The sequence below is a fragment of the Falco biarmicus genome, chromosome 3 (assembly GCF_023638135.1).
Source record: "Falco biarmicus isolate bFalBia1 chromosome 3, bFalBia1.pri, whole genome shotgun sequence".
NCBI lineage: Eukaryota > Metazoa > Chordata > Aves > Falconiformes > Falconidae > Falco > Falco biarmicus.
The window spans coordinates 27,909,495-27,932,540 of NC_079290.1; the positions used below are offsets into that span (position 1 = coordinate 27,909,495).

Below are 23,046 nucleotides of genomic sequence, written 5' to 3' on the forward strand. Positions count from 1 at the left end.
CAGTTACCAGAAGAGGAACAGTCCAACAGAAGGCAGTTGGAATTAGTCAGAGTTGTTTTCCTTCTAACCTAATGGTTACAACCTAGTGGGTTTACTTGTGCAGGAGTGGAAGATTTGCCTTGAATGGTATCTTGGAAAGAAGGAGACCCACAATGAGTTTTGATTATCAAGTTCAGGTCATTTTTGCAAAAGGGAGTATGGAGCAACTTAATTCATGGAAACACTTCAGTTTCTATAAATGAGGTTTCAAGATCTAGTTGAAGTTGCTGAAACCATTGTTTGCATGTCATATGAGCTTTGGGAAAGCCCCTATTGTCCTTCTCTGTCCTTCCTGTTTTAGATCCAAAGATGTTCAGGACAGAGACTGTTTTACTGTGTATATATACAGTTGTGAAGGTGTCTGTCTTTTCACACTGCATCAAGAAGAACTGCTATAATAAATAGAGAAAAGCCTTAATTTTTGTATTTGGTATTTTCACTGAGGTGCTAAAACCAGTCAGTGGGCTGTCTTCTGAATAGAGTTATTGGTGCTGAGTCTATTCTGTATCAGTCATTTATGGCAAAGATGCTTTTTTCTCTTCTTCGTAAAGCATGCTGTCCTTTTGCAGTGATGTTTATGGTTGTTCACTTTTTTCCTCTTACAGTTTTGTAACACTTTATCTTTAGAGTTGATCTGTGAAGACAAAAATCTTGCCTTACATAATGATTTATTTCTGTAGTAAGAGGAACAAAAACCTGGTTTCTATCCTTTTACCTGTAAGAGCATCTGAAGTTTTGAACATTTACATTCTTTAGAATGAGATTAATAAAGTGATAGCCATGAGTTTCTATCAAAATGTTTGCCACCTTTTAAATAGATAATTCTTTGTTTTACACACAAAAAAATAATTGTTCACTTGGGCTTCAGGGGGTGCAATTTAGAAATGGCATAGGGGCCCAGATTTACTGATGCTCAGCCTGTGTTCCTGAAATAATTTTGTTTTTCAAAAGATGTGTTCCTGTACTTTTGGATGTACACAACAACTTTGACGTCTCCAAAAATTGCTTGGTTAAAATCCTTCAAAGACCACTGTTACGTTCTGTCCTTGGAACGGTGGGCAGGTAGATGGTGTCAAGTTCTAACATGCCTGTTTCTCTCCAGGCTCTTACTGATCTTGATAGACTAGCAGTCCACCCCTGAGTGCTGAGATCTAAGATGACTGTAATTATTCTGATAGCAGTAGATCATACAACCAGCCTTTTACCATGCTACTTTGTAAATGTGGATTGCATATGGTGCCGCAGCAACAAATGACCAGGGGGTGTGGCAAGAGTGGGAAAGTTCTTACTTTGGGTGGGCAGTCTTGGAAGAAATTAAGAAAGCGTAAATCTACTTGCACCCTTGGACTTTGTAGTCTTTCTCCTTGGAATATGTTATCTTCCAACCTTATTTCAGTTTAAGTCCATCATTAGATGAAGGAGAGGTAATGACTGTAAGATTATCTACCTGATGGAATGAGTAAGCCTGGCACTTGTCTCTTCTGTTGTCTGCATTGGTGAGAAATCTCACAGTCTTCTTTCAGTGTAGTTTAGAAGAGATACAGGCTGAAATAACCCTTTGTTACTGCTCACTCACATCAGATGGTTAGAAGCTGGTTTTGCCCACCCCGTGCAACTTGGGATACTCTGCTTACCCACATTAGCTTCGGGATCTCCTCTTCTGGAGTGGCTTAGATGGTATCTGGAACCACTGTTAGAACAAAAGGGTAGGGAACCTGGGTTGAAGGTGCTTTTTTCTCTGGCAGCCATGGTTTGTTTTGGTCTGAGGCTTTCCGTTAGCAATGTCCAAGGCCTCCCCAAACTGTTCATCAAGGTTATCCTCAATTGGGGTGAGACTTCTGTGTGTTGCCACTTTTTCAGTTTGTGTGCCCAGAAAGCTTATCAAGTACTAGTGGTTTTGTGAAACATAAATTTGGATTGAGTAGTTTGTTCCTTAACTTGTACTTTGCATTGTATTATTTCATTCAGTCACTTAAGCTTGATGTTGATGTTTATTTATCTTGTTGAGTGCCAGGCCATTATACCACATCTGTGCTTTGGAGCTTTCCGTGTACAATTGCAATCAAATGTTTCAGTCAAGCTCCTAGTTGCTTGTTACATCAATGGATAGTTTTATTTTTTTTCTGTGTAACTACTATAGCCAATAACTATAGTAGTAACTCTTTAACTGAAGACCTGCATTTTAGTTACCCTTTGAAGAGCTGAATTTCTTCTCAACCACATCTTAATAAAAATATTTTCCAGTTTTTAAGATACATGATTTTCTTCTCCAACCACAGAATGGGAAATAAAATAGTATTTGGCGTGCGGACTCTGAAAGAGTCACCAGAGTTCCAGCACCTTAAAAACTATCAGCATTTCTTTGAACACAAAAAAAAAAGTGATATAAGTAAAAAGTGATGTAGGTGATAACACTAAGAGCAGACAGAAAGCATGTGGAAGAAAACTTTCAGTTATGGAGACAGGATATGTTAAATATTTGGGGATTTCACCTTTTCTTAAGGTGTGTTTCTTTCCCCTGTTGGCTAGATTATAAATCTGAAAGTTCATAAACAAAATTTTATACACCCTCCTAGACGCTGACCATTTAGAATCTTCTGTTTTCACAAGCAGCCCAAATTTGCAGTTTTTGTAGCAACATTCAGTCATTAAAAAAATAAAACTCTACATGTAGTCAGACTAAAAGCTGTGGTTGAAACATCAGCATGTGATTTCAGGCGTACAAGTTAGTCTGATTACCTGAAAAACATCTAAATGTACCTTGATTAATTTTTTTTTGACCAAATCACAATTTTTTCTAGTGTTGTCTTGCAAGTCTCAATAGAAATCTGTATTTGTATAGTCTAAATCAAAGTTAATATTCATGAATATTTTGACTAGATCTGAATTTTGAAATTTTTGGGTGGTAGTATTACAGCCATCAGTGATGCTCTACTATTAGAACTAGGAATTCTGCTGTTAAAGTGAAGTGTGAGCATATGGGGAGCAAGTGCTCTGACTATCCACAGTAATCTTTGTTACAAAAAAAAAAAAAAGCTAAGACTTTCATATTTGTTGTTTTCTCTAGCATTGTTGATAGGCTGCATCTAGCCCTAGAGCAACTGGGAAACATAGAAATGGCTGGATTTTTATTACCTACAATATCTTGAAAATTTGAGAGATTTTTTTATTAAGTTGATTACATCTAGATCTTTAATACTGCTTTGTAAGTGCTTTCTGTGTAGAAACTATTGAGAAGTTAGGGCCTAATCAAGATTGGTGGTTGCTTGTGTCTGGTTTTGATCAAGACTGAGAGCATACAGCGATCTAGATCTTATTTTTACTCAAAATTAAAACATTGTCCATCCTTTCCTCTGCTCCCTTCCCTCTTAGCTTTGTTTTCTTTTTGGAAAGTCAAAGAGCCTTGCTGTTCGGTGGTGGCATAGGATGTTTCTGTATCAAGGAAACCTGTTTTGATGGTTCTAATAGCAGCATCTGGAGAGAGGCTTACAGTCTCGGAAATGCCTCTGTCAGTGTGGGGTTCAGTAACTTCCATTTCCTTGAGGGGCAGAGAGGGACACAGATCCATGAAGTCATGGCATATGTCTGGATAGCCTTGTTTGTATCCTTCGGTCCTAAGGGACTGAGCAGAGAACTTTATCGAGTGTGAGGAACAGGTAGTAGACCCGTTAAACCAACGCTTCATTTTTGCATTGTGCACAGTCATCTTGAGGAGTGACCACTTAAGACTTTGCAACAGAGGCTTTAAAAACTTAGATGGGGCCGAAGAAAAAAAAGTACAAGAGCTGACGGGCACTTAAAGAAGTAAGAGGCTCAGTGTAGTTGGGTTTTTGTGGGGGTTTTTTGGTTTTGTTTTGGTTTATTTTGGTTTGTTGGGGTTTTTTTGTGTTGAGTTGTTAGCTAATGTTTAGAACTCATTGCCACAGGAATAGTGTTTATTTCCAAAAGTGATTGGACAAATGAGTAAGACAAGAGTCTATCTAGGCTATTAAATGTGAGGTTGTCCTGCTGTTTGTAGTGGGTGGAAGCTGGAAGGGTACCAGGGAAATATCAGTAGGAGCTACTCTAGTCGGCGTTGGTTTGTCTTGGACATAGGATGCTGAAATGGAGGGACCTTTGATGTAATTCAGGATGCCTATGGCACCGTTAAGAAATCTAGGTTTTTAAGATTTCAGTAATTTTAGCAAAAGAGCAAGGCTGATGACCAAGGGCTGTAGAATTTAATTGCCAATTATTTTGAACTTTTTTCTTTTCCTGATAAAGATCTGGTTTATTTTGAAGCAAATCAACCTAAACAGTTTCTGTTCAAAGCTTTTGGTAAGATTGTAATGTGTTTTGCTTGTAGGTGCTAAAAGTGGACGGTGCTTATGTTGCTGTGAAATTTCCAGGCACCTCCAGTAATGCAAACTGTCAGAGCGCTTCTAATTCAGATCCTGATCCTTCTTCTCTTCTCCAAGACTGTAGGCTGCTCAGAATAGATGAATTGCAGGTATGTCTTTGTGAAACATCAAGAGAACTATCAGTGTTTTGAAATGTCAGCACTGTATGCTTAATTGCATCTTAAACTTTTACATACGTTTCAGGTTGTAAAAACTGGTGGCACTCCAAAAGTTCCTGACTGTTTTCAAAGGACACCTAAAAAGCTGTGTATTCCTGAAAAAACAGAGATCCTAGCAGTAAATGTAGATTCAAAAGGTAAGTAGGGCGTACACTGCAAGATGCTCTGTTGGATCCTTTATTACCTCACTCTCTTCCTAGTGGAAAGCAACTACTGTCAAACTAATATGTACAGTTCTTTCAGCTGATATTAGTAATTCCTTAAAAGTGCTATAGTCAGAGGTTCTTTTTACTGGATGCCATCAGTAAAAGACATTAACCTTTTTCTTCTGTATCTTTGAAGGGGTGCATGCTGTTCTGAAAACTGGCAACTGGGTTCGGTACTGCATATTTGACCTTGCCACAGGAAAGGCTGAACAAGAGAATAATTTCCCTACTAGCAGCATTGCATTCCTGGGTCAGAATGAGAGAAGTGTTGCTATTTTTACAGCTGGACAGGTTTGTGGTTTTGTATCTCAATCATCTAACTTCACTGCACTTCCAGCATCTTTGAATGGGATTGTACAGCCTTTTGTAAGGCTTTTCCAAAGACTGGCAAAGAAATAGTTCTTCCAGTAGGTTGTGAAAGACTTGTTGCTACCATTAGTATTTTGAAGGTGCAAGAGGAATAGCAATCTTAACTTGCTTAAGCACTTTTTATAATCTTACTCAAATTCTACCTTGAACGAAAAGTAAAAAAGGATGAAAAAAAACTTGGCAGAGTAGTTCCTGTTAGTGTAAACTTGTTATCCAGCTATATTTTGGAATTAGATCAGATGAAAATCCGCTCGTGAGAATGGATATGTTAACAAAAAAAATAAATCTGTATTGGATACTGAAAATGATACATTAAGGTTTTACGCAACTCTTTCTACTATCCAACGTTAAGTATCTTATTTTATCTTATTTTATGTGATTATACAGCTTGATTACATTGTGCAGGCATCCATGAGGAGGGCTGAGAAAAACTACCTAAGCCATTTTAGTAACTGTTTTACTTCACTTAGGATAGTTGAAGGTCTTTTGGCAAAAGACCTGAATTTGAATGTTTTGTTTCCATATATCCAAGCATACTTGGAGCATTTAAGTAAGCTTAAAGTACAGGTTCTCTGTTTCCTTGATAATCTTTTGTGATGCATGTATACCATAAAGAAGATGCTTTTATTAGTATTTACTATGTTAAGTACATTTCAGGCATCTGAGAAAGGGAATCTGTTGTGCTGTGCCACTTGTAATGATAGGGGACAATGGCATAAATGGGAATTTTAGGTAAAGTGTTGTTGGCAGTCAAGCAGAACTAGACCTTTTGGGAAGGATAAATTGTGGAGGCTTAATGATAAAACTTTTTCCCCCCAATTGTAGGAATCTCCTATTATTCTTAGAGATGGAAATGGTACAATCTATCCAATGGCAAAAGATTGTATGGGTGGGATACGAGACCCTGACTGGCTTGATCTTCCACCTATTAGTAGTCTTGGAATGGGTGTTCATTCCTTAACAAATCTTCCTGCTAACTCGACCATCAAAAAGAAAGCTGCTATTATTATTATGGCTGTTGAGGTAAGATATTTTCTTTACTACAGAGTTACGTGCTTTTTTTCTCTTGCTTTCATAAAGTAATGCTTAAAGCAGCTTTGTGTTTAAATACCATTTTGTATTTTAACTATTTCAAAGAAACTAATTTCAACAGAAAATTCTTGTAGAAACATGAAAGCACAAACAAATTTACGTAGTAAAATTAAGATCCATTTTGGGGGTGCATGGCTTCTGTAATCAGGCTTTTAACTAATATTTTTTGGCATTACTGTTAAAACTTATTATTTGATGTCTACTACCAGTGTACTTTTTTTTTTTTTTGGTTGCACAGTTTTTCTGAGGGATCCAGCAACTTGTTTTCTTGTGAATGCAATAGTTTATTGTCTTACATTTTTTAAAAAAAATATTTGGACCATAAGTTAGGAAATCAAGTCAAGCAAAGGCTTTGGGGTTTTGGGTTGTTTTTTTTTTTTTTTTTTTTCTCCCACTTGAATTGCCTGTAGAGTTCTGTACTCATCTGTGGTGCTGTATGAATAGTTCTGGTGTGAATTTATGTATCATACTTGTATAGACCTATCAGCGGTTTGGTGCAGTTTAGTTAGATCTGCTGTGTGCTGTGCTGCCACCAGGAGGTATTGTGTACCTGTTAGACTGAGGTTGATTTCACAGTGGACTATTCCATCACTCTGGAAAACCTTGTTATATCAGAGATGAGCCTCCCAGACTTTCAACAGCTTCTGTTCTTTCACTTTGCAGTATGTATATAGTTTGTTTAAAACAAATATGTAAGAGCTAGTTAATGTAGACCCCTTAGTTTTTTTCAGTTGTACCACTTTTCCCGTGTTACATGCAGCCATGAAATAATCTCTTAAGAACCCAGCTATGAAGTCAGAGGCATACTTCTGTGAGCCTGATAGCTTCTGCTATTTAAGCCTTTCCTTTACCTTGTCTGTGCCTGAATGCATGCTGTTTTCTGTTTTTAACAGTGCTATAATTGAGGTAATGTATATTCTCAATAGTTCCTGCACTGACTTCCAGCCAACATCCTAGATTTAGACCTATTAATTTCAGAAATGGAAAACTATAAGTACTTGGGAAACTTGTATGTCTTGCCTTTTGTGTTTTAAACTGTTAAAATATTGTATTCTTTTGAGTACAGAAACAAACTTTAATGCAGCACATACTTCGATGTGACTATGAGGCTTGCAGACAATACCTGATGAATCTTGAACAAGCAGTTGTCTTGGATCAGAATCCACAAATGCTGCAGACGTTCCTTGGCCATAGATGCGATGGAAACCGCAATATTCTGCATGCTTGTGTGTCTGTGTGCTTTCCAACCAGCAACAAAGAAACAAAAGAGGAAGAGGGTGAGCTCAACAGTATAATGAAAATACTTTGAAAGTAAACTTTTTATGTATTTTGAAGAGCATTTGAAATAAAGGCTGCATTGTTCATATATGGGTATCTTAAAATTTAGCACCTGAAATGTGTCCTAGCCTTTCAAAGGTGCTGAGACAACGTTTTTGTTAATCTTATAAGGATTTATAAGAATGCAATAATTAGAATACTAACCTGTTTTTATTGATTATAAAAGACAAAGTTTTCCCATCCACATGCTAATTTTAGATGAAAACAAGTATTTTCCAGCTTTTTGTCACTAGTATCCTGATTATATCACTATAAACTTACAAAAGAAATGGTACTTAGTATTTTTCAAGTGTTACAGTATATGTTAATGCCTGCAGTAAGAAATGCTAGTTGCAGTTGACGTGTATTAAGAAACGTGAAAGAATGACCTTCTGTTAACGCCAGTTACTGACACCATTTAAAAATGTCTATTAAATACTGTTATGTAAAAAGTATGTTAACAGAACAAGGTTGCTAAGTCAAGCACTCAAAAATTAGGAAATGCCAGAATTAAGTTTACCCGTGTGCTATACATGGGTATGCATTGTTAAATGGTCTTTAATTACACCGTCATACTATTTTTTCCACAGGACTACCTCATTCAGTGCACAAGATGGACGGTGCTCACCGAATGGGTAGCTATGCAATATTTCTTTTTATCCTCATCATCCAGTGTGTGGCCCCATTCCTTACTTATTGCACACCATACAAACCCTGCACTGAATAATGAATGAACTTCCTCGTGGGGTTTTTGTATGGTGCTGTCATTGAATTTTAGTCATATATAGACCTTAATTGTTCATTGTATCCCTATTTATAAAATGGGGGTAACGCTGCAGCTTTCTCATCTCTTGCTTGAAGTTTTACTATAGCTTAAAGTATTACAGCTTGAAGTTTTTCTGTATTCAAAGCTATTAACTAATTTTGAGGGTTCTGTTTGAGAAGTCTAGGGTCTGATCTCAGTTTTTGGATTAGGTGTTATCTCAAAACACTTTAGTTTACAGCTGGATTAATAGTAGTTTCAGTTGTTCTGTGAATGTTAATTATTTCTGTGAGTCAGGCACCTTTTAGGTGTCCAGAAACTATTAGAATGTATCATGATCATCTGTAAAAACTTGCTTCACAAAGTTCTGTGTGCTGTTAGATGTGGCAGAAATAGATTCCATTTCTCCAAAGTGATGTTCAGTGACATTAAACACAAGACAATGCTCCCCCCATTCCTTGCCAAGCTGTTGCTGCCCTATTACACGCCTTCCAAATGTTGCAGCAAACAAGGCATAAACAGCTTGCTCATTGTGCAACCCTTCATCTTCAGTGTGTCGTCCATCCTGTGCACTGATTGAGGCAGGGGTCTTGTTGCGGGGTGGGGTGGGGGACAAAAAACCCCAAAACAAATAAACAAAACCCAGTTGCGTAACTGAAGATTGTTTTACTATAAGCACACAAGGAGGCTGAAATAAGGATGCATGGGCAAACTTAATCTGACTTTTCCTAATTTGAGTGCTTGTCTTTGCAACCTTGACATTTTTTCAGTAACTTCATTTGGATGTAATTTACCTTTCTGAAAAATGAAAAACGTGAACCTGATACGCTTTTAACACCCCTCTGCCTCTCTCTTTCCCTTCGCAACAATTGTTTTAGAAGGGAATTCGTATCTTTAGATTCAAATCACATTCACCTTCCACTGTTACTGTTAGCGATGGATATTAGGACAAGCTTGTTTTCTGTGCATCATCTGGAGGGCAGTGGTGACTGATGTTATTGTCTGTAAGTTATACAGTGTTCTGTTGAACTGTAAAAGAAGTTTGATTTAGGAGTAAAGGTTTCAATTCAAGACTCCAGATACAATGTTCTTTAACAATTACAGAACATAGTGCCCTTTCCCAGCTAGTACCTGTCTGAGTTTCTTTGCCCTTCTATGTATGGTTTCCTCCTGCTGCAAAGGGAATATTGAGGGCAGGGATAAGCTTTTTTTGTTGTCAGATCCTGTGCCTCGTGTTGGATAAATGAGCTGCAGGAAAAGTGGCTCGAGACCTGCAGGGCTGGGAGAAGGCTGCTCTGTGTCTCTGTGATTTGATATCTCCTCAGCCTTGCCAGTGGAACGGATCTTGGAATTCCAAGACAGGTCCAAAAGAAATGTCTAAGGCGTGTAAAATCATTAAAGAGTTACGATACTCAATTTCAGATAACTTTATTGAACACATGCAAACTGAGTTTTTTTTTTCTAGAGAATAAGGGCAAGTTTCATTGGACAACAGAACCACAAATTACCCTTGGAACCAGCACATTTACAGTTGATGGATCTCCAAAAAATAATACTGACTTCTTAAGTGGAGCAGTGAAAATTCAGTTACAGTTTACAGTGGGATGAGGGATAGGTGAAACTTCTCTGTTGCAGAGAACAGTTGATTGCTTTCAAGATCTGTGACCCCCTGTGTGAGGGGTCCAGAAGTACTATGAGATGGATCATGAGTTAAGAGAACTAGTGGACCTTAGAAACGAGTACAGCCCAATACAATGGCAATTTGTTTACAACTGCAGGTCAACTAGTATAGAACTAGGGGCACAAAAGTAATATTCTGTTAAGTATTTGGTAGTTCTCTGCTGTAGGCACTAGGTGACTTTTGTCTGAGAAACCTGCACATGCTTGAGAACAAGCAAAATCTAAGATCTTTGCCACTTCAGGTAGTGATAAGTGGAAAGACCTAAAAAGTAGCATACTATAGAAGCTGACGGAGACCACTGAATTACCTTATTCTATGAACTCAAAAGTTAAAGGTATTAATAGTACGTTCTTGTTTGGGGAGAAAAAAAACCCAGAAGGAATTATCCGAGTGTTAGTATTGTCAGTGGAGAAACTATGCATGCAAAGAGTGGTGGCTGTCAGTTTGAAAAGCCTTTAAATGGAAAGTGAGCACTAGCCATAGCAGCTTTTAGACATGTCCTGTAAGAATGATCAGACTCACTTTATGGATTATTTTTTTTCTTTTTCCAGAAATACACCTTTTCCTTCTAATTTGTGCTAAAATTTGTCTTTCACTGTGTTAAAAGGAAAATTGCCTCTGGCCTGGCCTGTATCATGCTGAAAGTGGCTTCTCTTTCAGTTCTTTCTGGATCCATGACTGTAGTGATTCCTAATTTGCTGTGTAGTGTCTATGCAATCTTTAATTTTCAGTAGCTCCTAAAGAAGCCATGACTGTTGCTCTGTGCAAACCTTGTACAGCTGACTTCACTGCTTTATCTGTTTATTGTCTTGTGGATAGATAAATCTACACTAAGTCTTTGATTCAGATGGTTGCCTCAAGTTGTACTGTAACTGTGCAACTAGGCAATTTTTTTATATTCTGTATAGCACTTGGCACAGTTCAGTCCTCGTTATGACTAGGACCTTTAGGTGTTATGGTGCTTAGGGTTTTAGATGTTAGAACAAATGCTTATTCTTTCTGATGTAAACTACTTGTGCTATCTTATTATAATGCAGTTTTCCTGAGCATGCTCGTAAGGAGAGCATGTATCTTACAAACCCAGAATTTTGCATTGTTCATAGCTGCTCATTTTGAAGTGTGCTGGGGTTTTTTTCATTGTCATTACTTTTGAAGCCTTGACTCAGCAAACGTCTGGAATGAGCTACGCGACAGATCCTTGTCTTTTGATTATACTGAAATCTGTGAAAGCTTGTTCTGCAATTTGGGTGCCTTGGATTTCCTTCCTTGATGGCCTTTTAGAAACCAAACCCAGTCAGAATCGTGGTTAAGCTCATCCAAAATAAAAATTTCTGTATGAACCTACTGTGTCCCTCTAAATCTTACTAAAAAAAGTGCAGGGAACATTTTATGATTAGTGACATTTCATACTTCATACTTCTTCCTTATAATTTTCCCAAGTGAAATTTGGGCAGTAACACTTTTCTTAATTTTTCAGAAGCAGAGCGCTCTGAAAGGAATACATTCGCTGAAAGGCTCTCGGCTGTTGAAGCTATTGCAAACGCAATCTCTGTTGTGTCGAGTAACGGTCCCGGAAATCGGGCAGGATCATCAAGCAGCAGAAGGTAGATTTACTAATGCTTTCCTCCTCTTTTCTGTATGCCGATTTACATATTAATTACCAATCTCTTACTAATTTGTTCCTTCAGTCTAGTTTAACAATGGGCTCTATTGCTAGCTGAAAGCCAGATTTGACTTCTTCAAACACCATACTAGAGCTCTGGTGGTCTTTTTGAAGCCTTTTCTGGTATAAGAACTAATGTTGGGATATTTCTAAACTAATTCTGCTTTCTGGGGTTGGGACATTGTCTCATGGGTTGTAAAGTAGAAATGCTCCTCCTTGTGGGGAAAGGGGATTTGAGGATAAGCTTTAGCAGTCTTTACCAAGGAGAATTAAGTATTGCAGACATACTGTAATAGTGGTCAGGCTTGCTGTTTTAACAGCATTTCTGAGGGAAATTATCACTTGCACAGATCAATAATACTGAGATCAACGTAACACCAGTGAGGAGGAACTCAAATTGATTCTTCCTATCCTAAGCAATCATTGTTACAGTGGGAGTCCTTTTTATCACGGTGGCTGTAAAGGATAGGTTCGTGATGGTGACAGAATCCTGATTTCTGATGACATTTATGTTTTTCCTCTTTCCATGATGGTAATTGAGTGGTGCTCATGTCAAGGGAATTTGACAGTATCTGTACTGACTTCTAGTCAGTTCACAGCACTATGGATGAGAGCATAGTACAATTTTATTACTCAGCTCTGTAGTCAAAGCAACTGACGTGAAATCATGTCTTCATCCTTCCCAAGCTACAGTCCTCATCACTGTGGTCTTTTTGATGTGGGAGATAAGGGTAGGGGTTGAAGATTCCCTCCCATATTTTGCAGGAGACGTTACTTACAAGAGGAACTTGTGCATTTAAAAAAACCCAAAACTACCTTTACATTTGCACCTCTTTTGTTTGAATCACACTGGGTCTACCACCTTTCTCTCTTAAGATGATACAGAATTTCTTGAAATTTTTTACTGACTGCACCCTGTAAAGTAGTACTCTCACATTTACTTTCACATTAAATAACTTCAAAGAAATAACTATTTTCAAAAAAAAGTTTTTTTTAAGCCCTATTTTTATTTTTCCATTGATTTCTTCTTGCAGTTAGATTTTAAAAAACAGAAAACAGCTGCAACAAGAGCAAATCCTTGCACAAGCTTAACACCCCTGGCAATGAGTTTGGGGTAGAAGGAATGTCAGATAGTGACGGTAATGTCCATTAGCTGCTGCTTCCTGCAAGAGGCAGTACTGTGATGACTAGGGTTACATTCTGGGCTCAAACCTGTCTTTATACATTGCTGGCTGACTTTTCTTCCAAGGCTGTTATATTCTGTTGCAGCAAAATGGGATACAGGAATGGAAACCACCTCTTTGCTCATTCTTTATGCTGAAGAAAAATGGAGATGATAAAGAGTTTGGTTTCCTTTTTCAGTGTGAAATTCTGCTCTAAAATGTTCTACTTAAATGAAAATGAGATAGTATTTTTACCTTCGTTTTGTATTAGTTTGAGATTAAGGGAAATGATGAGAAGATCCTTGAGAGCTGCTGGACTGGGCAGACATGAAGCTGGTGCTTCATCAAGTGATCACCAGGACCCAGTTTCTCCACCAATAGCTCCTCCCAGCTGGGTTCCAGATCCTCCTGCAATGGATCCGGGTAAGTCTGTTCATGTGTCATATTAGACTGTAGAATTAGAGATTTAATGAAGGAACCAACAACTTTTCATGTGAACCATTTAGATTTCGGCATGAGACTGAAATACCTAATGTCATTGAGGTAGCTTTAAGAGTTTACTGAAGGCTTAACAGCTGTTTCTAAATCCAGTATGTGTCTTCCTAATGCTGGTGTCAAACTTCTGTGAAGTGTGTGTTTTGTAACGTTGAGTTACATTACTAATCTAGGAATGTGGCCATTTGTAGGAAAGAGTACCAGCTAAGTACAGAAAACCTGCAGTGTGTTAGACATTGCAGAAAGAGCATGTTGTTAGGGATGTTTTTATGTATTGATATACATCCTGCTGTTCTGTTTACTGAAAGATGGTGACATTGATTTTATCCTGGCCCCCGCTGTGGGATCTCTTACCACAGCAGCGACTGGCACCAGCCAAGGACCTAGCACCTCCACAATACCAGGTGAGGACATATTGCTTATCTGATTATGCTTTAGAAGGAAAATGATCTCAAAAGCTGCCTCTGCTTGCACAGACTTTCTGCATATGAAAATGCCTCCGATCAGATGAAGATTGGATTGAAGCAGAATTTCAGAAGTGTGCAGAAAGTAAATGAAGCGCCATGCTGTCTTTTATGTAAAAAATATTTTTACCTGGGGAATGACAAATATGTAAAAATACGGTAATCGGTATGAAATTGGGATTCCTTCCTGTATTTCAGAATGTAATTTGGAACTGAAATTTACAATACTTCAGTAAAACATTGTTGAAATGGGCAAACCACTGAATAGTCAAGCTACTGATTAATCACCCCAGTGAAATACTGAATTACTTGCTTTAATAACTAGTCATTTTTTGAGGAAAAACTGTTTCTCTGCAATTTTTTTTCTTTATTACAGGTCCTTCTACTGAACCATCTGTAGTGGAATCAAAGGATCGGAAGGCAAATGCTCATTTCATACTGAAATTGCTATGTGATAGTGTTGTTTTACAACCTTACCTTCGAGAATTGCTGTCAGCTAAGTAAGGATTTTTGTATGAATTCTCACTATCCTTTGTAATATTGTATCACCTGAAATTGACTACATAGAAGCCTTTTCGTAAAGATTATATAAAGATGCATTAGTTAAAATGGAGAATGTTAGAATATTGGCTGTATTTGTGTCCTGACGTCCCTTAAAATTAGGTCTATTTCACAGAAGTAAAACAAATAGAAGAGTCCTTGTTTGTTCTGTGGTTTTTCTGATTGCACAAGGTTAGCAGTGCTAAGTTTTCATATATTTGTTTCCTACCCCTGCTGTTACAACAAAAAATTTTAGTGTATTTTAACTTTTCTGTTGTTTTTTTTCCCTAGGGATGCAAGAGGCATGACACCATTTATGTCAGCAGTTAGTGGCCGGGCATATCCTGCTGCAATTACAATTCTAGAAACTGCACAGAAAATTGCTAAAGGTACACCAGTTTCAGTAATTATCATGTGATTTCTTTCTGAAGTTTGGCATGTGTGCAGATTCATTATTAACAGTGCTTTTTTGTGTGTGTGAAATTACATGTGCTTTAGCAACTGGTGATGATGGTAAACACCTTTTTCCAAAATACTGTTTATTACTGCATGTTTTGGAAGTCTTGCTTTTATGGAGTATCTTCCTCTTTTGTGGTGTATATATTATGATAGGTTTCTGTGAGTTTTATTGGTTTTGTGTTCTTTATGGTCTTTTCAGTATTTCATTGCTTTATAAACATCAGTGCGTTGAGGTACTATTTTTCAGTAGCACAGTGGTATCACCTGGAACTTCTTTGAATTAGAAAAAAACCCTATGTGATAAAGCAGTATACCAGTCTAGATCCTGTTTCTGAAGAGACTCCTATACACGTTTTATGACTCTTTCGATGGTGGTATTTAACTATTTTAGAAATATGTGAAGTTGAACTTAACTAGAAACTTAAGCAGATGAGACGTGTGGTGTAACAAGGTCTATAGGGCTGTGTATTCCTTGTAAGAATATTGCCCATAAATTATTTTTTTATTTTTTCAAAATGGTGGTCCACTGAATTGATTAGAATATCTGTGAATTTAAAACTGGGAAGGAGTTGGTGGTTGTATTTTTCAGTCAGGAATTTGCAGCAGCTTCTTTAAGAAATACGTGTAATGTGACAAGTGGAAAGCTTTTTTGAAAAACTGTGACAGAGACTTCATTCAAACTTCTGACTCTGTATGGAATTTTGTAATGAAAAACATCTGTTAAGTATGGATTCTGTTGGTGGGGTTTTGTTGTTTCTTGAGGGGTTGTTTTTAACACTGACATTCTATTGTTCTTTTAGCTGAAGCAACTTCCAGTGAAAAAGAAGATGATGTGTTTATGGGAATGGTTTGTCCTTCTGGTACAAATCCAGATGACTCTCCTTTGTATGTTTTGTGTTGTAATGATACATGCAGTTTTACGTGGACTGGCGCAGAACATATTAACCAAGTAAGGCGCGCTTTTTTTTTTCTTTAAGTAAATAGGAATGTGTTTCAACCTTGTATTGTTAGTATACTAATCTAATTATTAAAGTTGCATTGTTTTAATGACTGTAAATTTTAAGTCTGGTATGGTTACTGCTCCCCTGTTTGCTTTGTACTGTCAAAGCTGGCTGTGTTGGTCAGAATGTGGCTGTTTATGGGTGTGCCTTTTCCCCTCTGGCTAGCTTTGGCAAAAATACTGATGGAAACAGCTCTCTGAAAACACTGAATATTCTAACTAAAACAAAGTTTCGCTTTCTAGAATTTAATTACTTCTAAGTGAAGGCATCGTTTTGAACAAGGTTTTATTGTAACCTGAAGTGCTGTGAGATTGCAAGTGCCATAGAGAGAAAACTATGCGTAATATTTTTGGTAATTTTTTTAGGATATATTTGAATGCCGAACATGTGGCCTGTTGGAATCTCTTTGTTGTTGCACAGAATGTGCAAGGGTCTGTCACAAAGGACATGACTGCAAGTAAGTATTGTGTCCTGTTTCTTAGAATTAAATCAGTATTTTGTGGTCTCATTTGTTTACTGACAGTTAATAGGTTTTTTTTTTCCTTGGTTGAAGCGTTCAGTTATTAGAGAACAGAAGATTTAATAAAGTACTTTAAAATCTTCCTCTGCTGCTCTGTAGCGTTTAAGGGTCAGAATTGAAAGAGTAACCTGAAGCGGCCTTGTACTTCTCATTTTGTGGAATTCAGAGTAAATTAGTAATTCTGACACCCTCAAAGAAGTTAATATTCTAAGAATAATAGATCTAAACAATACCATGTTTTCATTTTGGGTACCTCCAGGGGTTTTCTGAAGCCAGTGAATCCTGATGACAGATCATTCTCATAAACTTCCAGAAAGAAGTGTAGCATATTAATCTCTAAGGTCAACTGTAATAAAGGGAAAAGTGGGCAAGCAGTCAAATGAATAGTCAAGAAGTCTATGATCAGCTTGGGCAAAGCTTTGAAGTTGCAGATGTTTTGTGCTGCTGTTACAGGGCATAAAAGTTGCAGCATTAATATCCTAGCTATAATAAGCTAACAGATACAAAGATATTCTCCAGCATTGTAAAAATTACTGAGATTTTACTGCATGTTGTGAGGATTTCCAACTTAACTTTCTTGGCTGGAGGCTATTTTGGGAAAGAGTAAATGGTATTGGATGAGTTTTACTAAGGCATTATGAAAAGCTCTGTAGTGAAACTGCTGTTTTAAAATGAGTGTAGGAGATAAGAACAGCAAATGTAAAGTGTTGCCACATAAATAAACTCTGCATTTCTCTTTGACACTGGGTTTTGGCATCTTGCTACTATAATAAACAAAAAACTCTAGCAGGAATCTTAATGTGTACACTAATGCCCTCAGCCTGCATAGAAGATATTTAGTATATTACTGAACAGTGTTGCAGCTCACTTTTTCTATTTCTTGTAGGCTCAAACGAACATCTCCAACAGCATACTGTGATTGCTGGGAAAAGTGCAAGTGTAAAACATTAATTGCTGGACAAAAGTCTGCTCGCCTTGATCTCCTTTACCGCCTGCTTACTACCACAAATCTCGTTACCATGCCAAATAGCAGGCAAGCACACAGTTGTAATGACTAGGGGAGAATAATTTTTATTATTTTTAAATATGTGGTATGTCATGTCTCCACTAATCAATTTTTCATTACAGGGGAGAACATCTGCTACTGTTTTTAGTACAGACAGTTGCCAGGCAAACTGTGGAACACTGCCAGTACAGACCACCTAGAATTAGGGAAGATCGTAATCGTAAAACTGCAAATCCTGAGGGTAAGAGCTGTTTCAGTGAAATAGATGGCAGATTCCATATTTCAGTGCCTCTTTCTTATATTGTTTTTTTGTCTCTTTAGATTCTGATATGCCTGATCATGATCTAGAACCTCCTCGTTTTGCCCAGCTTGCTTTGGAACGTGTTTTGCAGGACTGGAATGCCCTGAAGTCCATGATTATGTTTGGCTCCCAGGAAAATAAAGACCCGTGTGTATTTACCCACAGTTGTCAATATAAAATTTGATCTGGTATTTGAGACCTGCTGACTTATATAAAATTTATTTCCTTCCTTTTTGTTTTTTCCAAGTCTTAGTGCAAGCAGTAGGATAGGCCATCTTCTGCCTGAAGAGCAAGTTTACCTTAATCAGCAAAGTGGTACTATTCGCTTGGACTGTTTTACACACTGCCTTATTGTCAAGTGTACGGCAGACATTCTGGTAAGCCCTCTTAGCTGTGTTCTGTATAGATTTTTCTGAATAATGTGATGCTATAGCGTATCTCGGGTGATAACGCTTGGAGACTAATTTGCACGTATCTTCAAGTTACTTGCGGTTTTGTGAATTTATACTGTTATGGCTCTGGTCTCCCTTTGAATCTTAATCTGTCTTGTTTCATTCCTGGAAATTACACAACACTATTGGGTTGTTAATGACCTGTTTCTACAGCTCTTGGATACTTTGCTGGGTACTCTGGTGAAGGAATTACAAAACAAGTATACATCAGGACGCAGAGAAGAAGCTATTGCTGTTACAATGAGGTTCCTGCGTTCTGTGGCAAGAGTGTTTGTCATTCTTAGTGTGGAAATGGCTTCCTCCAAAAAGAAAAAGTAAGTGGTGGGGGGTGTGCATGTGGTGGTTGTGGTGGTTTGGGTTTTTTAATTTAAAAATGTATTCTCTTGTTAAATGAGTTGATACAGATCAACAATAGGCAGAAACATCTGAATTAATTTGCAGTCTGTAGGCAGCATTGTGTGGAAAGGTGCAAACCTCAAGATTGCACCATAGCTGCTGTTATGTCATGTGGCTTTTTAATACAGTGCTTGTTAAACTTAAATGTTCATGCTGAATCTTTGTTTAAAATGTTAAGAATTTTGTAAGTAGAGGTGTTTTTAACATGTTAAAATTAGAATCTGTGGTTGTGTGTCAGTAATAAATTTAGATATCCAGCCTTAGTCTCAAATTATTGAATGACAAATGTTTTTAAATTACTTGAGTAGCTGTGCATATTGTAGTGGTACACGTGAATATATGTATCCGTTAAAGATAATTGTCTTGACTCTTTGGAGGAAAAAAAAAGGTATCACCATAATTTTTTTTTTCAGGGGAAAAAAGCCATACTTGACCTATGTTTTTCCATATTTTTTTTCCTAGCAATTTTATTCCACAGCCAATTGGAAAATGTAAACGTGTGTTCCAGGCATTATTGCCCTATGCTGTTGAAGAGTTGTGCAATGTAGCAGAATCTCTAATTATTCCAGTCAGGATGGGAATTGCACGTCCTACAGCACCCTTTACTCTTGCTAGCACTAGTATAGATGCTATGCAGGGAAGCGAGGAACTATTTTCTGTGGAGCCTCTACCACCCAGACCATCATCAGACCAGTCTAGCAGGTAAAATATCCTAAAGCTCACCATTCGTTATTTTCAAAGACTTGTTAAAGGTGGTTTTGTTTTGGGTTTTTGTTAGCTTTTCATTAACGGAAGTGTGGTGAGGCTTCTTATTCTGGCCAAGCATTTTGGAAGTACTTTCCTACTGACAAATTTCTTCAGTAATTCAGGTTTATAGTGATGTCCAAAGATCCAAATGTTTTGTTGTTTGTTTTTTTTCCTGTTAAGTTCTAGTCAATCTCAGTCATCCTACATCATAAGGAATCCCCAGCAAAGACGAATCAGCCAGTCACAACCAGTTCGTGGCAGGGATGAAGAACAAGATGATATTGTTTCAGCAGATGTGGAAGAGGTCAGGGGTTCTTTCTTTGTATTTTTTTTTTCTTCTCAGTACGGCACCTAATGAATTAGCGTGTGCTTTAACGTCTGAACCAAAAAGCTATGCATCAAGACCTCTGATTTGCAAAAAATACTGAGTAGTTACAAAGTCCTACCAAGCCATAAGTATTTTGTTTTTAAGAGCTTTGTAGTTGTTTTGTATTCAGCATTATTTAGTTGTTTAAAATTAATAAAATAAATTAATAAAAATAGACTAAATTAAAGTATGGTTTAGAATATTAATAAATACATCTGTCATTTCCTTTATATATAAGCATACACTGCATTATAATTGCCTTTTAAAAAAGTTTTTAAGTCTTTCAGCATATGGTTGCTATTATGTAGGTTCTATTAGAGAACTAGAGGGTCTTTTACCAACATGGGAGCTCTTCAATATTTGGATACTAATTCTAGGGTTTATAGTCAAGTTTACCCTTTCAGCATTGAAATCTAATGTCCAAAGCTGTGGTTTATTTGTGGGCCTGATCCCCACCCCCCCAAGCACTGTGGACTGTACAACCACATACAACTACTGTGGCTGTAAGTTCATTTTCTGTTCACGTCAATTGTGAGGTCATCTTCCTTAGATGTGGGGTTTTTTGTTTCTAAGTTTTTTATTTAAATTTTGCACTGTGTTTTTGAAAATATGTAGATTATTTCTGATATGGAAGATACTCTAGCATAAAATTACAGTGCTTTTTCCAGGTTGAGGTGGTTGAGGGGGTAGCTGGTGAAGAAGACCATCATGATGAACAGGAAGAACATGGTGAAGAAAATGCTGAAGCAGAAGGACAGCATGATGAGCATGATGAAGATGGTAAGTATAATGCACATTATGCGCATTACTGCTTGGATGAGCAAACCGTGCATCAAAAACAAAAGGCATCTTTGGAGTCACCAGTGATAATGATTTGGGAGACTTGTGTGAGTAGAGAGAAATCCAAGGGTTTTGGACTATGCATCTTACAAAAGGAGATGAGTAAAATTATAGGTAACTCATAGTAGGCAAGTACATGATCCTTTTTTAAAATTATTTTTCTCTTTCTGAATGAAGAGAAAATACTAAGGTACCAAAGGATAAAAAGAACCCAAACAATCCAAATGTTATTACATGCTTGGGTTTTTTGCCTTTTGTATTTGCCGCTGTAAAATGTTGCTGACATAAACTACTCGAAGGACTAAGAAAATAGCCTAGCTTGTGTATGGCTAATGACAGAATAGTGGTCATCCTCAAAAGGGATCTGAATCATGATGAGCTAGGTTTTAAACCAATCACAAAATGTTAACTATGATTCAATACTTTGTAGACAAAATCAATCTATTATGTATGAAAATTCTTGCCATTAATATGACTTTTATTAGTTAGTTTGGGATTAGGTGGCCCAAAGCTATGATGAGAAAAAATTATCTTCTCTTTCCGACTGTGCCTTGTGTTTCTAGTCAACTCATTTACAGTACAGGAAATCTCTTTATTCACTTGCTGTGTATTCAGAACATTTAATTACCAAAACGTAAAACAAAGTCTGTATTTTTTAATTAGATTTTTTTCAGGTTTCAGGTATTCCTTAGATGTTTGTTTGAAACAGCATATGGTTAATTGTCCTGATACATGTGTATGAGGAGTTGTGGAGTCTTTTGGCTTGACTGACTAATTCTGAATCCTTAAAGTCTTAATTTTCAGTGTGTTTTTTGAATGTATATGTGCAGTACAGAGTGAGAGGCCCAGAGGCTGCTAATTGCTGGAAAATAAGAAAATATGCTCCAAGTATTGCTGCACGTTTGCACTGCTTTTGTGACCTCTCCCTGCATATCCATTAACTTCTGCTATAGTAAGAGGCTCTGGGTTTTGTTGAATGTGTCTTACATGAGTCACTACAGTCATTCTATTTTTCTTTCTAAACATGAGGTGTTTTGTATATTGGTTTTATAGGCAGTGATATGGAGTTGGATTTGCTAGCTGCTGCTGAAACAGAAAGCGACAGTGAGAGTAACCACAGTAATCAGGACAATGCTAGTGGGCGCAGAAGTGTTGTCACTGCAGCTACTGCTGGGTCAGAAGCAGGTACACCACATCATCTTGTGTTTAATCTAGCTGTTTAAATTTAGATATTAGGATTAAGTTGTACTTGAAAAAGAAATGTGTTAGTGATTATATATGGCTTTAACAGCGGCAGAAGTGGTTTTGGATCTGGACTGCATCCAGCACTCCAGAAATATATTGGAGAAATTACTTACTTCACAACTAGATTGGACAGAGTGACAATTACCTAGTTATGACATTTTTAACAAGTACCTTTCCCTTGTAATCTTATTTTCACTTTCTTTGTTTTATATTCTCTTCACCCAGCTTTTTCCCCTCCCACCTCTGCCTTCCACACGTTTCCTGTTTTTCCTTTGCTTTTAATTTGCCTGTAGTTGTAAGGTCTGGTGCAGACTTTTTGGACAAGGAGGTGCGCTGAGATGTGGCCTGTCTTTTTTGCTCTTATGGAGCTTCTGTATGTGTTAGCCAGAGATTGGGAAGTGAAATGAAATGAAATGTTTTCATTCATTTTTTTAGTGTAGAAGTTAAATATGGTTTAAAACAAAATACAAAATCTGGCCAATCATTTTAAGGCTTTTTGAAAGTGACTGCTCTACTGTCCAGTTTGGAAGCATACTTTTTAGAATGTATTGCCTGGGGGCAGAATCAGTGAAGAATTTTAAAATAAATTTATTTCTTTGTTTATCTTTTGAAGTTTAAGTAATCTTACTGCCTTTTCATGATACCTATGGAAAATTAGCAGTATCTTATAAGGACAACTGAATATTTTTGGTAGGGGTCCTTGAACCTTTTTAGTGCATGTGGTTTCTTCTCATGGAAGAAGTTCACAATGCTGATGTGATACATGGGAACGTGCATAGACATGCAGTTTTCAGTTACTTGTATTGCTTATTTTCCTCAACAGGAGCTAGCAGTGTTCCAGCATTTTTTTCTGAAGATGATTCTCAGTCAAATGATTCCAGTGACTCTGATAGCAGCAGCAGTCAGAGTGATGACATAGAGCAGGAGACCTTCATGCTTGATGAGCCTCTGGAACGAACCACCAATAGCTCACATGCCAATGGTGCTGCCCAGGCTCCCCGTTCCATGCAATGGGCTGTACGTAATACCCAAAACCAGAGGACTGCTAGCACTGCTCCTTCTAGTACATCAGCCCCAGCAGGCAAGTCTGAGTAAACTACATGCATGAATGTCAGTTAACTCTGCTTTTGTTCCTTCCTCTGTTTTTATTTGTTCTCATAAGGATGAAGTCTTATCTGTTTGTCTTAGAAGGACAGTGCTGACCTATCTTGACTGTTCCAGTTCTGGTTTTGAATTTAAAAAAAGGAAGGATCTGTTGTAGTTCTTAAGAAGACATGAGTATGCTTACTGTAGGTAGTAATTTGTTGCTAGTTACAGTTGTGATGTCCGTAATATTTACAAGCTTATTTCTGGAAATGTTCA

The 23,046-nt window shown here is 37.4% G+C and overlaps 1 protein-coding gene across 12 annotated transcripts in view; it reads left to right on the forward strand.

Annotated features, from left to right (window-relative positions):
- Nucleotides 1–23,046, forward strand: part of UBR5 (ubiquitin protein ligase E3 component n-recognin 5) — an 89,352-nt gene that overhangs the window by 48,247 nt on the left and 18,059 nt on the right. For 5 of the 12 annotated variants that reach the window (XM_056333688.1, XM_056333691.1, XM_056333690.1 and 2 more), the window contains 23 exons: nt 4,385–4,528; nt 4,623–4,734; nt 4,940–5,094; nt 5,998–6,195; nt 7,331–7,541; nt 8,172–8,216; nt 11,503–11,629; nt 13,123–13,274; nt 13,655–13,750; nt 14,187–14,310; nt 14,642–14,739; nt 15,610–15,758; nt 16,176–16,267; nt 17,217–17,363; nt 17,459–17,577; nt 17,658–17,784; nt 17,885–18,014; nt 18,243–18,403; nt 18,948–19,187; nt 19,413–19,536; nt 20,268–20,379; nt 21,493–21,624; nt 22,508–22,769. In XM_056333688.1, coding sequence (XP_056189663.1) covers nt 4,385–4,528; nt 4,623–4,734; nt 4,940–5,094; nt 5,998–6,195; nt 7,331–7,541; nt 8,172–8,216; nt 11,503–11,629; nt 13,123–13,274; nt 13,655–13,750; nt 14,187–14,310; nt 14,642–14,739; nt 15,610–15,758; nt 16,176–16,267; nt 17,217–17,363; nt 17,459–17,577; nt 17,658–17,784; nt 17,885–18,014; nt 18,243–18,403; nt 18,948–19,187; nt 19,413–19,536; nt 20,268–20,379; nt 21,493–21,624; nt 22,508–22,769 — 3,257 coding nt within the window. The remainder of the gene's footprint in view (nt 1–4,384; nt 4,529–4,622; nt 4,735–4,939; nt 5,095–5,997; nt 6,196–7,330; nt 7,542–8,171; nt 8,217–11,502; nt 11,630–13,122; nt 13,275–13,654; nt 13,751–14,186; nt 14,311–14,641; nt 14,740–15,609; nt 15,759–16,175; nt 16,268–17,216; nt 17,364–17,458; nt 17,578–17,657; nt 17,785–17,884; nt 18,015–18,242; nt 18,404–18,947; nt 19,188–19,412; nt 19,537–20,267; nt 20,380–21,492; nt 21,625–22,507; nt 22,770–23,046) is intronic. The other 7 variants (XM_056333693.1, XM_056333698.1, XM_056333695.1 and 4 more) reach the window with 4 other exon arrangements.